Below are 16,458 nucleotides of genomic sequence, written 5' to 3' on the forward strand. Positions count from 1 at the left end.
ATTTTTTTCTCTGTGATTATTTTTTCTCTTTAGGCAATTGGGGTTAAGTGACTTGCCCAGGGTCCCACAGATCAACTTATTTTTTAGCATGGGTTTTTAATCTGGGGCCCGTGAACTTGTTTTAAAATAATTTTGATTTATTTCCTTTTTAAACAAATTCATTTTATTTTATGCATTTAAAAATACTATTATGAGGAATCCATAGGCCTCATCAGGCTGCCAAAAGTGACACAAAAACGTTAAGGACTTCTCTTGTAGAAAATTTTTGGGGACATTGAAAAATTAAGTGACTTATTCAGGCTAACAATACCATTTTGTATAAGAGCTGGGATCTAATCATAGCTCTTTCTCCAAAGCCATTCCTCTATCTACCAGCAATATTAGCTCGTAATAACGATAGCTCACATTTGTATATTAAGCAAAAAATTAATATCTACTATGTGCTAGACACTGTTAGACACATACAAAAATTAAAATTTTTATTTTATAAAGAACAAAACAAATGGGAGATCCCCTTTTGGAATGTCAGTTCCATGAGGGCAGAGACCACAAACACATACACAATTGCATATAAAACACACAAGTATATATAATAACATGTATATAAATAACACACATATATAAATAAAAACACATATATAAATATATATACACATATATGTCTCTGTGTATATACACAAAAATGTAGTAGTGTTAAGGGGTGGTATGATGCTCAAGGTTTTTGAACCCCTCTTATTTGCCCCTCACACTAATTTGGAGTCATTACGCAGATGGATTTCCTGATATAAAACTCTACTTCCACTCAGGGAAATAGTAACAAAAGATCTGTAATTCTCTTTATTTCTTTTATTTTCTCAGCTCTGAGCCTTCAGTCAGAGATAGTGTTCTGGCAAAACATCTTTTTGTTAGGTCTATTTTAATGTACTCTGGAAGATAGTTCCTTTTCAGTAGCCTCTAACCAACTTTATTTTCAGCAAATACATCTCAATCAGATACCAATAGTTAACAGTTTATAAAGATAAAGAAAGATAAACAGGCTTTTCTCATGCCTGAGGCTCCTAAAAAGGAGAATCAAGGAGAGAAAGATCTTGGATTATTGCCTTGGGACAAAAATGTAGTTTCAGAGGTTTCAGTAACAAAACTTCCCCAAATACCACATGCCTTCCTACAAGAGTCCTGGATTGTAGCTTTTTTTTTTTTTTTGCTTTTTGGTGAGGCAATCTGGCTTAAGTGACTTGCCCAGGATCTCACAGATAGTAAGTGTCAAATATGTGAGGCAGCATTTGAGCTCAGGTCCTCCTAACTCCAAGGCCAGAGCTCTATCCACTCCACCACCTAGCTGCCAGGAATCATGGCTTTGTGTCAGGTTTGGACCTACTCTCCCAGATCCAAGTGGCTTCCTACAGCTTCTCTTTCTTCAGTTCCATTCTTTTCTACTGATCTTGTCAAGAATTAAATAGTCTTTAAGTCTGTCTCCCAGACTAAAGGAATTAACTTTTAAACTACTTTTCTCACAATTACTTTGAAGTAGCTAGTGTAAGAATCATCCACAGTTTTTTATATGAGGAAACTGAGAGTTGGAGAGGTTAAGTATGACTTGATCAGGGTCCCACAATGTAGCATCGAGCAGCAGGACCCAATTCTGATTCTAGAACTAGAGCTCTTTTTTCCATACCAAGTGTTATATAACTAAATGTACAAGTTTCTTTTCTCAAGAAAGAAGAAATAGATGTTCTCCACCACCACTGCCTCCAAATGCCAAAATGCAAATTCATCCCAATACCTTCCGGCATGGAAAAGTTATTCAAGTAGAATGTGAGCTTGACTTTCAGATTGAGGGATCAGAAGAAATACGCTGTGAGAATGGGAAATGGACAACACCTCCAAAATGCATTGGTTAGTAATACATGAGTCAATATTTACCCAGTAAAATCTGTCACATAAATATAAATGGTCTTTTCTCTTTTATTTGTGGTGATTTTTTTTTTCAGAAATAAAGGAGAAAATACCATGTGAGGAGCCACCTGCCATCATGAATGGCACAGCAAACATCTTTCTAAGATCTATTACAATGGAGATAAAGTGACATATACTTGTGAAAATGGCTACCATCTTAAGGGATCTGATGAGATAACTTGTAAAAATGGAAAATGGACTCCACCTCCCGAATGCATTGGTAAGTATTCTGTTTCAGGATAAGTGGTTTGGCTGATTAGATCAGCCATATGCCTTCTGGTTTAGTAAATTTATGTACCTCCAGCAAACATATACTGGTTGAATTAATTATGAATAAATTACCTGCCCTGGCATTTCTTATGCTTGGGACACCTCTGTTCAAGTTATGCTGAGACTAGAAGTAATACTGTGTTTTATGAACAGTAGGAAATAATAGGCTGGAAGAGGAACATTTGACTAGAAATATTCTTGTGGTCTACATGATTGATGCCTGTCCTCATTGAAACAAGTTTTAACTGGAAGGACCCTTAGAGCAGGGCTAGCTAAGGTTTTTCAACGGCAATCTCCAGGATCAGAAATCCACAATTGTGAATCTCATCAATTTTGTGAATGAGGACCATTTTTCATATTTTTCTGTTTATAGCAAAATCTAGCATAGCACCTTGCATATCATAGGGACTTCATAAAGGCCTGTTGAGTTGCCTTGAATGAAATGGTGAAGTATTCATTGAAATGTTAGCTATTTAAATATGTATTTTTTTTAGCAGTAATGCAAAATTTGCCTAGGTATTCCTGATTTCAAGACCTGTTCTCTATGCACCACAACAAATGATTGTTCTCTGAATAGATTGATAGAAAAAAAAAACATGGGCGATTATGCATTTGTGAATGCATGTTATCTTATTTCAACAATTAACTTTTTTTCTTAGAAAACAATGAAAACTGTAAACCACCACCTGAGATTGAACATGGGACTATTGTTAATGAATTATTGCCAAGCTATGTAACTGGGTCCTCAGTGGAATACCGCTGCAATATATATTACTTATTGAGTGGATCTCAAAAATCACAGTGTGTGCAAGGAAAGTGGTCAACTCCACCTATTTGCTTAGGTAAGACCTATCTATTGTGTTTATTTTAAGTAACATTCTTCTTGTATCTTTCATGTTATGATAGAAAATAAATATTTAAGTCTTTCTCCTATGCATTTTCCTCATCATTTCATCTAGATGAAAATTCCCAAAGGCTTTGCTTAATGTATTCTGTTTTTCTTCTTTTATAAATAGATTTTTTGATCTTTTGCTTTTATGTTGCCTAGATTTCCCCTTCCATCCCTTTCTCTCCCTCCTCCAAGTATGATATTCTTTTAAAAGGAGATAAAATAAGGAAGAAGAGAAGAAAATTTCAGTAAGATTTTGACAAAAAGGTCAATACCTCAAAAACATATTTTCTATTTTTATAGTTTATATCCATCAGCCTGTTCCCTCATCTCTGCAAAGGAGTGGAGGGAGGTGGGGGGGAGATGCCTCCTCATAGCTCTTCTTTGGGCCTAACTTTGTTTTGTATAGTTTTGCAACATTTATTTTTACTGTTTGGTGATTATTTCCATTTAAATTGTTTTAGTCATTGAGTACATTATTTCTTGTCTCTGTTCACTTTGCTGTATGTTTTTCAAGTTACATCAACCAGCATTTATTAAATGCCTATTCTGTTCCAGTCACTGTGCTAAGTGCTGAGAATGCACAGAAAGAAAAAAAATAATCCCTGCCTTCAAGCAGCTCATAATTATTCTCATAATTTCTTATAGCATGGTAAAATTTCATTATATTCGTGTTCCATAATTCGTGTATCCCATCCCCAATCAATAGATACCCTCTTTATTTCTAGTCATTTTTTATTTTATTTTTCGTGAGGCAATCAAGTTTAAGTGACTTGCCCAGGGTAACACAACCAGGAAAAGTCAAGGCCAGATTTGAATCCAGGTCCTCCTGACTCCAGGGCCAGTGCTCCATCCACTGCACCACCTAGCCACCCCTAATTTGAGCTATTCCTAAAACAAAAAGTGCTACTATAATAGTTTGTTGTATATGGAACCTTGGGGAGCATAGGCTTAACAGTGGAATTTCTGGATAAAAGGATATGGACGTTTCAACTGCTTTATTTACATAACTCCAAATTGTTTTCCAGAATGGTTGTTCATATTCTCAGATTCATCAACAATGAATCAGTGTGTCTGTCTTTTCACAATCCCTCCAATATTGGCACGCCTCTCTTTTGTCATCTTTGCCAATTTGCTGGGTATAAGGTAAACCTTAGGGCTATTTATGATTTTTATTTCTTTTCTTATTGGTGATATAGGGCATTCCTTCATATGGTTGAGAAAAGTTTACAATTCTTCACTTGAGAATTTTTGGTTTATATTCATTACCCACGTATCTACAAGAAAAAGGCTTTTGGGTCTTTATCATAGATATCTGAATCAAAGATTTTTTTCTTAGTCTATTGTTTTACTTCTTATTCTAGATACATTAATGTTTTTGTGCAGAAACTTTTAACTGTCATTAAATTAGAATTATCTATTTTTCTATCGTAATTACTTTTTGCTTAAGAATTTGTACTCTGCCTATAATTGTGAAAGGTATATGAACTGCTTCTCTTCTAATTTTATTGTAGTATAATATTTAACATTCAGGAGATCAGGGGCAGAAAGGTCTAGGATTATTCCTTTGGGCACCTTGGAATTTCATAACTATTTTGAATTTATTGTGGAATATGGTATAACATTTTGTCAAAGTCTTATTTCGGCTAGACTGTTTCTAGTTTTCCCAGCAGTTTTTTTCAAATAGGAAATTATTTCCTAGGTAATTTATATTTGAGGGTTTATTGAACACTGGGTTATTGAATTCCATTAATTCTGATTCCCCCATTCTATTTTAGTGTGTTCTATTGATCCACTTTTCTATTTTTTAACCAGTATGAAAGTTTTGATGGCTGCCGCTCTATATTGTAGTCAATGGCAATTTTACTTTTACTGTGCCCTGTTCAAGCCAATGCTTACCTATTCAAGAGAAAATCATTTAGAGAGAAGCACTCCAGCACTGAGTGCAAGGTATGCACATTACTAATACCACCTATGGAAATGGAAATTGGTAAGAACTGATCTGGAATTTTTGCTCTGATAATGACCACATGTGCAAAGTGAAGTAGAGAATGTTCCCAGCTTTCATATTCCCTCAATAATCGTCTTACTCAGTGGGTGTAAACCTACTAACTACATAGTATATAGTATATTTTGTCAGATGTAGAAGCAGATCACATGGTTGCATGATACAGTTGGGGCTGGATCAGGTTGGCGATCATGTGGTAGTGGTGGTGGTGGTGGTGGTAGTGGTAGGAGTGGAGGTGGGAACTTTAATTATCCAGAAATTTCCTGGACATTATGTGCTCTGCTGAAAGCAGAGTAGATAATAATTTCTTGGCTTGCCTTAATGATAATTTCAGTCTTCAAAAAAAAAAAAAAGAGAAGTGATAAGGGGCAAATGGTATTATCGTCCTGATTCTAACCAACAAAAAAACAATGATTCTTGGGAATAAGTTTTCATTCCATCTTGGAATTTATGATTGAAGTGGAGAGGAAAATAGATTTCAAAGGGTTCAGAAAAAGTGTAAGTAAGATCCCATGGAGTAATATTCTCCAAGGGAAACCAATACAGGAGAGGTATCATAACTGAAATTAAGGTAAACTGAGGCAACAAAGTTTCAAGTATGTTCAATTTATTGGTAAGGCTAGCAGTTACCCACAAATGGGGTCTTTAGCTCCTAAGTAAGCCACAGACCCTGAAAGAGGGATAGCAGATTATTTTTGTGGACAAAAGGTGGATCCTCCGAAAACTAAAGGCAGCATTGTAGATAGGGAAAACAATGTGATTGGTTACAAAACCTGCAGCATTATACATGTGGGGGACAATATGGGTGGCTGGAAATTTGGAGTGCAGGTTAGAAACAACCCTTCCTTCCATCTTCTTGCTATGGAAAATGCATTGGTGAAGCTTGAGTTTTAAATTTTTCTCCCCCTCCCTCCCCACCTTCCTTCCCAAGACAGCGCACAATCTGATATAAGCTCTACATATACATTCCTATTAAACATATTTTCACATTAGTCATGTTGTAAGGAAGAATTAGAACCAATAGCAGGAACCACAAGAAAGAAGAAACAAAGCAAAAGGAAAAAAAAGAGCAAATAGTACACTTCAATCTGCATTCAAACTCCATAGTTCTTTCTCTGGATGTGGATAACATTTTCCATCATGGGACCTTTGGAGATGTCTTAGATTCTTGCATTTCTGAGAAGGGATAAATCTATCAACGTTAGTCATAGCACAATGTGGCTGTTACTGTGTACAATGTTCTCCTAGTTCTTCTCACTTCATTCAGCATCAGTCCATACAAGTCTTTACAGGTTTTTCTGAAGTCCACCTGCTCATCATTTTTTATAGCACAATAGGCCTATTCTACTTTTTATCTTTGTTTCAGTGAATTTTTGTACCAATTCTGTTTTTTAATGTATAGTTTTCTTTAAAAGTTTTTGTGTCTCTTTTACTAAGTTGTTAATTCTATCTTTACAATTGTCTTGTATAACTCTCACTTCTTTCCTCAATTTTTCCCTCTACAGCCATCTCTTTCTTTAACTCTTCCAGGTGATGAGGTCAGGTTGTGTTGCAATGGGATGTCTCTAAAGAATTTCAAAGACTCAGGCTGGTTCCAAGACAGAGAGATTTATTATGGGTTTGGGGTTTCATGCTCTGGTGAATAGCTGAGTTCCTTGGAGGAATTGGCAGTTTCAGTAAGGGAAGACAGACAGTGTATTACAGAGCATATGATGCTGATTACACAATCAAAATTTACATAGAATATAGGAAAATGATTAATAATAAAAAGGCAGGAGGGGTTTGTTAAGGGATTAGGTAGTAGGGGAGGGGTCCCAGCCTAAGTAGAATTGCACATGCAGTTATCCACAATGCATACAGAAAAACCCAAAAGCAGGGCATTTTTATATATGATAATGGTATTATAATAAGCCTCTCTCTATATCATAAGTTTACGCTAGGTCAGTTCTTTACTATTACTGCTCAGGTGCTATCTTGGGGGGAGACGTGGCTTCTATGGTTTAGCGTTCAAGCACCCTGGTTTGTATCCTGGTGATGCTGCTTTCCAATTGGCTAGCTATTGTGATCCTGTCTGGTCAAGACAGATAGTTAGGCATTGTGATCCTGTCTTTGGCTAAATGGATGATGTGGTTGTGGTTGAGTACATGGATACATCTTTTTCTATAGGAAATATATGAATTGGATCTGGGGGCAGAGGCTAGCTAGAAGATTGAGTCTGGGGGCAGTGATAGCTAGTGGCAGTGGGCTGTTCAATGAGGTCTATGATTGAGTTTGGGGGCCTGTGAGGTTGTTAAAGCTAGTTTGTGTGGTCAAATCAAGGCATGCCTGTTGTTCAGTGGGGCCCATAAGGAAGTTAGAATATTGGGGCTGGGATCAGCTTTATTAGAATTCCATCGCAGGAATTCTTGCTGTCCTTGGGTCAATTAGCATTTTTCCTCTGAGGCTTTGCTTGTAGCTGGTTTTGCATTGTTGTAGTCTTCCCTGCCACCACAGTAGTCTCTTATGGTCAAGGTTTTTGTTGTTGTTGCTGTTATTGTTATTGTTTGCTCATTTCTCCCCTTCTAAAAACTAATTCATTAAATGCTTTTATGAGTTTACCATCACCAACAATTTGGTTAAAATTTAATCTGAACAATTTTTTTTTATCTACTAGTCCTGTGGTTTTTGTGTTCTTGCCTCCTGCCTCTCCCCTCCATTCTTCTTGTTCAGATTGTAAGCTCTCCAAACAGGACCATTTATTGCTTTGTTTTTAATTACACAGCCCATGACAGTGCTGTTATGAGCTCTAAAAGATAAATGGTTTTTGTGTGGGATGGGTTCCATCTAGACTCACTCGCCAATATGATAGAAAAAATGCCCATGATTTTTAGGAAACTCTTTAACATAAGACATAAATTAAAATAATATGCCAATGGAGGAAAAAGTACGTGAAGTATGTAAAGACTTTTTTTTCTCTTGCAGAGCCATGCATTGTTAATGCTGATCAAATGAACAATAATAACATAGAAATGAAATGGAATATTGAAGGAGAGATACTTTTTACATGGTGATAATGTAGATTTTATATGTAAACAGGGATACGATTTATCCCCATCAAGCAGACCTTCTGAACTGATAGTACAGTGTAACAGAGGAGAACTGAAATATCCAGCATGCATTAGAAAAGGTAGGAGTAAATTCTGACAGTTTCCTATTAACCCAAATATCCCCAGCTATATTTAAAGAACATGACCTTGGATGAATTATTCAATTTCTCTGGGCCTCAGTTATATCCATAAAACCAAGGGTTTGGACTAGATCAGTCAGTACTTACCTATCAGAACTATAGTAATCTCAAATGGGAATGGGGGGAGGGATAGGTAAGACCTTAGGGAGAAAAATTAGACATCAGGGCACAAGACCCACAGGGGTGTGTGTGTGTGTGTGTGTGTGTGTGTAGAAACACTAAGACATCACTCCTCTGGGAAGTTTATGACGTCCCGTATTAGGGGTGGGCCAGATACCAGCACCCTAATAGTTCAGGTTCAATGTTGGGACAAAATAAAGTACCAGTAAGTCACTGAAGACCTAGCAAAAAGAAAGGTTACTTAGCTCTACATAGCAAGAATGTGCAGCAGGGATACAATGGAAGTGTGACAGAATTGTTGGAGAATACACTGATTAGGTACTGCTATCAATCACCAATAAATAACACAGAGATAGGAGAGGAAAATTGGAGGTTATTACACTCAGAGCAACATGGCGGGCTTCACTGAATACTAACCAATGAACCAGTGAGCCCTCAGTATAAGTTTTGCAACCTTATATATAATGTGAATACAAAAGCAGGATGGGTACAATGGGATTTTACAGAAAACAGAAGGGGAATATAAAGATTTCCAGATCAGAAAATAGACAACAGAAGGGGAAGACAAGGATGCCTGCATCAGAAAGAGCAGGGAGCTAGCTAGTTAAAACTAGAGCTATGGCTGATGTCTCAAGCTTTATTTTTGCCAGCAGCAGGGTACATGACCTTCTTGCTTCAAGCAAAAGTGTTAGGAAGTTCAAGATAAGAGTTTGTGGCAGAGAGGGTGATTTTGGTTTTTTGGGTTTTTTTTGGTTTGGTTTTTAGTGCAGTGGAAACAAGAAGCCTAAGACAGAAATTCTTTATCACAGCACTTAGCTTCTTACACGTGGCCCCTTTCATCTCCATATGGAAACTCATCTGTTCAACAGTTCAGGGTATAGTCTTCAGATATCTACCAAGTTGAAAGGCCCTCAATCCTATTATGGTAGGACCTTTTATGACTAAAGGTAACCAGGAATCTGTGTCAACAGAACCAGAGGCCACCAGGAAGCTGTGATAAGGGAGCTTGATCTTTTTAATACCTTCTGTTAGCTTTGTCCTAACCTATGTAAGGCGGGGGATAGTGGAAACTTGATAGAAACTGTTCCCATAAACACCAAAGGACACAGACAAGATGTTGAGGGAGGGAGCAAGGTAGGACTGGATAGGAGTGAGGAGGCCTTGGGATCACATCTTGGCAAGTGCCCATAACTTTGTGTGTGTGTTTGTATGTATGTGGTGACTTTTCCACAAGAGAGAAAAAGGGAAGGGATTAAGAAGCGTTTATTAAGTATCCACCATGAGCCAGGTACTCGGCTATGTTCTTTACAGACATTATCTCATTGAACTGTGTGTAGAGGAGAAGAACCTGCCTTAGTTAATTAATCATTGTTTAGATTTCTGATACTGAAATAAATGGGTAGATTCACCTTCTAATTCTTAAGTTTTTTTTTTCTTCTATCAGGATCCCCAGAACATATCTATATAAATGGACTCATAGTAAATAACAAGTATATTGCTCATGTGGTATTGGAAAACTGTTGCCGTAACAAAGATGAGTTATAGTAGAAAGAAGTGTATAAATGTACCTTTTGCGATTATTGAGAAATTGTCAATAGAGGAGGTTATAGTAAAACAAGTATACCAGCCATGTGGTATTGACTTGAGTCAGATCAATAAGGATGTATTCAGTACATACTATGTTCCAGGTACTGTGCAAAGCACTAGCTAAGAAGGCTAGCAATAAAGGGAACTACAAAAAAACAAGCCTACAGTCAATATACTTTAGAAAGATACTGTTAAGTGCTATTGTAAGGTAGGCACTCTCAAGTCTTACCTCTCAAATTGTTCTTAGCTGGAGTATGGGGGTTCTAAGGCTGGGTAAAGGCATAGAGATGATTTTTTCATAGATGAAAAGAGACTATAATGTGGGGATGGAAGAGGACTGCAGCTACCTGCAAGATGTTAGGTACCATAGGATGAAATCCCGGGTGTCTCTGCCCTACCTATAACTACGTACCTATTGTAAGATTCCTTCCAATTCTGAAAAGAGTCTTCTTCCCATGAGGATAAATATGCAGTAGCATAACCAGAGATTTATTCCTGTGTGTGAGCTAAACAGTTCTGCAAGTGATTACATATCCTGAGTATGTCCTACTGGGCATCGTCTGCAAAGGATTAAAGACTAGGATGGGGCAGAGGGAAGGTCAAGGGCAGTAGCACACTTTTTTGGTTAATTTTATTTTTAATTTATGGAATAAAACAAGCATTTTAATAACAGTACATTAAAAAAGACGATTGTACACACAACTGCAAATCTCCTGTGTACGATTTCCTATTCCTTGCAAATATACAACAAAATTATCTTATAAATTTATTTCCTTTTTTCCTTCCTCTTTAGCCATGGCTACTATTAGACACAAATTGGTATATATGTATATGTGTGTGTGTGTGTATACATATATACACACATGTGGAGTTATTCAATACATGCTTCTATTTATCAGTTCTAAAACATGTAATTCTATAGGTGACACAATTCAGCTTAATTTTCTCCCTAGGTATTGGCCTTATGTGCTTAAAAAAAAAAGAAAGAAAGAAAAGAGAAAATATCTTTCTAGAGAATAATTTCAGAGTAGAAACTAGTGGATTTTCTTTTTTGAACCAATTGTGAATAAGAAAATACAGCTATAAATATTAAATTTTGTATGCATAAAAGCTAATTCGAATGTTAGGAGATGGGATTTTAAAGTTAATATTATATTTAAAAGAAACACATTATTCTGATGATATACTTGGAAACTTTAATACAGTGTTTGAGTTTCATACTTTAAAAAAAAAGCCTAAATGATTTAAAGGCCATCTATCTTTTAACTGCCTAACAATTTGAAGAGCAATAGTATTTCTTTACTGTTTGTCCTCTCAATTTGACACAAAAAACTTAATTTTTTCTTTTTTGCAGAATCTATAGGAGAGTGTGGATCTCCTCCAATTATTAGATATGGCAATATTATTGGCTTACCACAAATGAGTTATGAAAATGGTTCCTTAGTAGAATACAGATGTCTAGATTATCATTTCCTGCAAGGGTCTAAGATAGTCTATTGCTTGCAGGGACAATGGACTACACCACCATCATGTTTAGGTATGTATTTTTTGAAATGTTGTTATTCCAGTATACGAGTTGTACTTTAGTATTAAAAACAAACAAAACTTCTATCAGCTTCTTTTTGGCATTTGTGTCATTCTATCTGCCAAGAACATTTTAACTTGTTTTCCTACTTAGAATAGCTGTATATAGCTACATACCTCATCATTTCTATATTAGATATCATTTGGAGTACATTGGAAATACATAAATATTAACATCTTAGCAGGATGTAATTGAACTTGAATTCAGAAGTACCTAAATAGATTCTTTTGATTCCTACTTCTTCCACTTAACACTGTCACAACTCTCAGCAGCTGTCTCTTCCTCACTAAAAATCAAAGGTGGGAAATTGTCCAGTATCTGATGTAGGACTAGGGTCTGAGTAGTTAATTTTAGCTGTCCTCAATTGCTTTAGAAAAGGAGTACTTCCCTGCCAACAGCAGTCTTCAATGATACTGTTCCTCCTTGGATTTTCTAAAGAAGGAATAAAGAAACTTCTTTTTAAATGGATATTAACAGTTTACCTACTCTGCTGGGCAGGAGCTATAGGGCTATCAGACAGCAAGTTCTGACCATTTTATGCTGTGTCCCTGAAAACCAACTATGGTAGACTTGTCAGTGGGCTAAAACAAAGAGCCTTTGTTCTGGATTTCTAGGCCATAGGGTCCAGCTTTAAAATTTATTTCTAGTTGAGGTTAGTATTGGTAACCATAAGACATACCACTGACTTGCTCTTGCCTGTGTAATTTTTGAGATTATGCTATACAAATTTGTAATGAAATTTTTTTTCTTGCTTTCTCAATGGGGAATGGAGGAGAAGGAGGTGAGAGGGAGAGAATGCAGATGTTAAAATTAAATAAAATTCCATTTTAACATGTTAAGCTCACAGTATGTAAGACAATGCCAGTTTCTATAATTGCTTTAAATATTTTTCTTGCTGTTATATTGGTACAACTTTTTACTTGCACTGTTTCCTTCCCATCCGTTCCCCTCCCCAGAGCCTTGCCTGTTATCTTCAACTGAGATGGAAAATAACAATTTGATTTTGAAATGGAGTTTTGACAACAGGCCTTATTTTTTCCATGGCGAGTACATTTCTTTTCTTTGTAAAAGGAACAGTTTTCTAGCTGCATCTTTTACAGAATCTGAATTGAGAGTGCAGTGCTACAGAGGGCAACTCAGATATCCTCAGTGCATTGAAAAAGGAAGGTAAGATGAGATCTCTTGGGATTATTTCTGTGTTCACATAATCATTTTTCAGTTAAGTAAGGCCACCATGTATAATGAGAAGAACTTTGCACTTGGAGTCAGGAGACCCGGGTTGGAATCCCCCCACTGTCACTTACTAGCTGTGTGACCTGAGGCAAGTCTCCTCATCTTTTGGACTCTCAGTTTCTCCACAGGTGAAATAAGAGCCAGAATGCTTGCACTGTCATACTCAAAAAGATTATTTTGAAAAGAACATTCTTTCCCATAGTCAATGTTCCATCTTCCACCTCTACATCTTTTCTCAGGTTATTCCCTCTAGCTTCCATTATCTCTGACTTTCAGAATCCTTATCTTTCTTCAGGGGTCAGTTCAGAAACTACCTCCTCCATGAAATCTTACTGTTCTCCCCATTTGTTAAAGCTCCCTCTCTCCTTAAATTACCTTGCCTTTATTTACCTTTGTGCATAGTTTATCCCTCCAGTAAAATGCCTCCTGTAAGGGCAGGAGTGTTTAATTTTATTTTGTACTAGTGCCTTTTACTATTTAGTTGAATTGAAATATGTTTCATGTAGGTTTCTAAAACTGGCAAGTAGTTTAATTCCACACCCAACCCAATTATAGATGAGGAAACCGAGTTTAAATAACCTAAGTACTTGCTTAAGGTCAGGGTCAGACATTAGTGACAATGATAAGACTTTTACTTAGGTATTCTGACTTTACATCCAGTCAGTGCTGTTTCAAGTATACCATATTTTCTTTCCTTGGGTAATGTGTGAAAAAAAAAAAGTCAAGGTTTAGATGACTAGAGATCGTGGACAGCATTGATGCATCTTCCAGAAGCATCATCAATATTGACAAAATTCTTAGTGGCTAAACTTTGTCATTTCAATAAAGAAAGTAAATGGTTACCACAAGAACTAATGAATTTTTAAAGCAGTTCTTTGAAATTAATAAGTATTTTAAACCACGTATGACCACCTGCCTATGTTACTGCATCATTAAGAAAAAATAATTCTTTGAACAGAAGATTGATGTTTAAATGTCAATAGGTAGTGGGAACAAAGCTCATATATATATATATTCTTTTTTTTTAAAGGATTCAATACAACCAGCAACCATTAAGGAGATGAAAAAATGATGGAAAGAAGAGGCATTTTTGAGAGCATCATAAAACATATTATACTTAAGAAAAATAAAAATATCACTTATAATAAATACCATTTGAGCTATTTACAACTTTCAACCAAAATTATATATGCTGAATATTTTCTGATTGTTTATAAAAAATTCATAGTGTCATAGATTTAGAGCTAGAAGGAAACTTAGAGCACACAGTCTAACTCCCTCATTTTATAGATGAGGGTATGCTTAGCTGCTGAAAATCTATACCTTTAGTGCACAGGGCAACCAAGTAATGCTCTGACCAACAGTTTTCATGTATTACATCCATGAATACCTTGTGAAAGTAAAATATAGCAGGGCAAATATTTTCTACTATGCAAACTTATACATATATCTCACATGCATATATTACACACATTTGTACATGTAAACCTTTATTCATTTGATATTCAAAAATTTTGAACTTTACATTTATTACAAAATTGAAATAAAGGCTGAACAGTGTTTTGCTCATTCTGGAAAGATTAAGCTCTGTCAATAATATAATCCTAGAAACTATCCAGAGGTTATAGCAATATCTTTGTTCTAAATCAGAGGTTCCCAAACTTATTTGGCTGATTGGCCCCTTTTAAAAAAAATTACTCAGTGCCCCCCCAAATCTACTTTCTTTAACTCTTTAATAGATTTTAAAAATTTTTTTACATCATTTCAAAATTTTTTTGAAATGATGCATCTTAAATTTAATAATTTATTGTAAATTTGTGGGGTTTTTTTCCACATTGAAGTTTTGAAGATGCAAGTCACATAACCATATACTATTGTATTGTAAATAAGTCATTACATGCACATATTCCTGCTGATGCATGCTGGACTTCCCAACAATGTGTAATACCCTCACCTGCCAACACTTGCTTGTTAAAACCTGTCAGCAGACTTAACCATTGATCGTTATAACTTTCATTTTGTGTGTTTATTTGGAAAATGTAATCACTATGACTTTAACTCTGTTACGCAACACATGAAACATGAATGGTTTTTCAAAATTTTCTTATCTTTTCTTCTTTTGTTATACTTCCACTGTCCCCTTATTTTTATACAATGCCTCCCAATTGCCTCCGAGGCTACTACTGCCCCCCTGTATCATTCTAGTGCCCCTCATGGGGGCAATATCTCCCACTTTAATGGTCAGATACTTTGCATTAAGCTCAACAAAAATTTACTTTAAAAATACTTAAGGGACATGAGGGAAGAGAACCTTGTGCATCTTTCCCAGTGAAATATGAGAAGGATCTAAAATTACCAATAGTGTGACAATGAACAATGCAGATTTTGTTGTCTACTTTTGTGGGATTTTTGTTTTGCTTTGTTTTATTACCTTTAACTGTTTGTTGCCATCATGTTAAAGAGTCCTTCAAATATTATTTCTACCATTGAGGACTTTCTTCAATTTAAACAAAAAAAAGATTTGTTTACCTAACGTCTGAAGATAATTCTTTGTTTATCTAACATCTGTAGAAAATAGTACAGAGTAAAATACCTGTTATATGAAATGATATTTTATTGGATACGCCAAGATGAATTTCTAATGTAAAAGAGACCTCCTTTTGCGAAAGGATAAAAAAGAACAAGATGGAGAATTGTTTATTGGAAGTAGCTCATCTGCTTAATTCATTATATTTTATTTTCCCTATTTAATGGTCATAAAAAGTCTCCTTAAAAAAGTCATCCACAGACCAAAACCTACAAATTCTAACAATCTCCTCCTAGGTGGTCATGTCAAAGTTACCAAGAACCAATAAAGTCCAAGGTAAGCAGCTAGACCAAAACACTAGAAATGATAAAAGTGTCACAATTTGGTTTGATTTGATAATTAACTCTTTCATTTATATAGACATAATATGTTCCATTGTCCAGGATAATCAACTTCTAATTGCTGTGTTTGGATGCAAAATAGTCTCACCTCTTATAGTGGTTTAAAGCCACACTTTCTTCCCATGAGGGCTTTGTTTAGCTGGCTCTGGGCCACACTTTCAATATGCCTGGCACCCAGCTCTGTTTTCAGAGGTACCTTTCTTTATCACTAGGTTATAGAACATTCTATCATTAAGAATAAGACTTCAACTTTGGATTGATCAATTACTGATTCATTTGGTATTCAACAAGTTGTTTGCAACTTTGTACCTAGAACTGGACTATGTTTGATTTATGTGTAGTCCAAACAAATGCAGACAGATTTAATATGGTCCAATGTAGTTCAATCTGGTCTGGTCTTAACTGGTTCAATCCACTTCAATCTGATTTAGACCAATTTAACTAAGTTCAATCCAATCCAAACCAATAAAATCCAGTTCCATCTAGTCCATATTGGTATAATCTCGTTTAATCCAATACAGACTATAGCATACAAATATGTCCATCTCTCCCATTCTCAGTAAATCCTCACTTGGTCTGTCTATCTCTAGCTCTTCTTTCTCTTTAAGAAAATGGAAATGAACAAAAGCAGAAACCCATTTCTTGGGGACCACATG

General features: G+C 35.8%; 1 protein-coding gene across 1 annotated transcript in view; it reads left to right on the plus strand.

Annotated features, from left to right (window-relative positions):
• F13B (coagulation factor XIII B chain) overlaps positions 1-15,269 on the plus strand; it is a 34,545-nt gene extending 19,276 nt beyond the window's left edge. The window contains 9 exon segments of the mRNA XM_020971735.2: positions 1,717-1,896; positions 1,992-2,051; positions 2,054-2,176; positions 2,886-3,068; positions 8,085-8,158; positions 8,160-8,289; positions 11,411-11,593; positions 12,598-12,808; positions 13,905-15,269. Of these exon segments, the coding sequence (XP_020827394.1) occupies positions 1,717-1,896; positions 1,992-2,051; positions 2,054-2,176; positions 2,886-3,068; positions 8,085-8,158; positions 8,160-8,289; positions 11,411-11,593; positions 12,598-12,808; positions 13,905-13,938 (1,178 nt within the window). The 3' untranslated portion in view covers positions 13,939-15,269.
• The last annotated feature ends 1,189 nt before the right edge of the window (positions 15,270-16,458 follow it).

This window comes from Phascolarctos cinereus, unplaced genomic scaffold (genome assembly GCF_003287225.1).
Source record: "Phascolarctos cinereus isolate Bilbo 61053 unplaced genomic scaffold, phaCin_HiC Scaffold_5;HRSCAF=322, whole genome shotgun sequence".
Taxonomy (NCBI): domain Eukaryota; kingdom Metazoa; phylum Chordata; class Mammalia; order Diprotodontia; family Phascolarctidae; genus Phascolarctos; species Phascolarctos cinereus.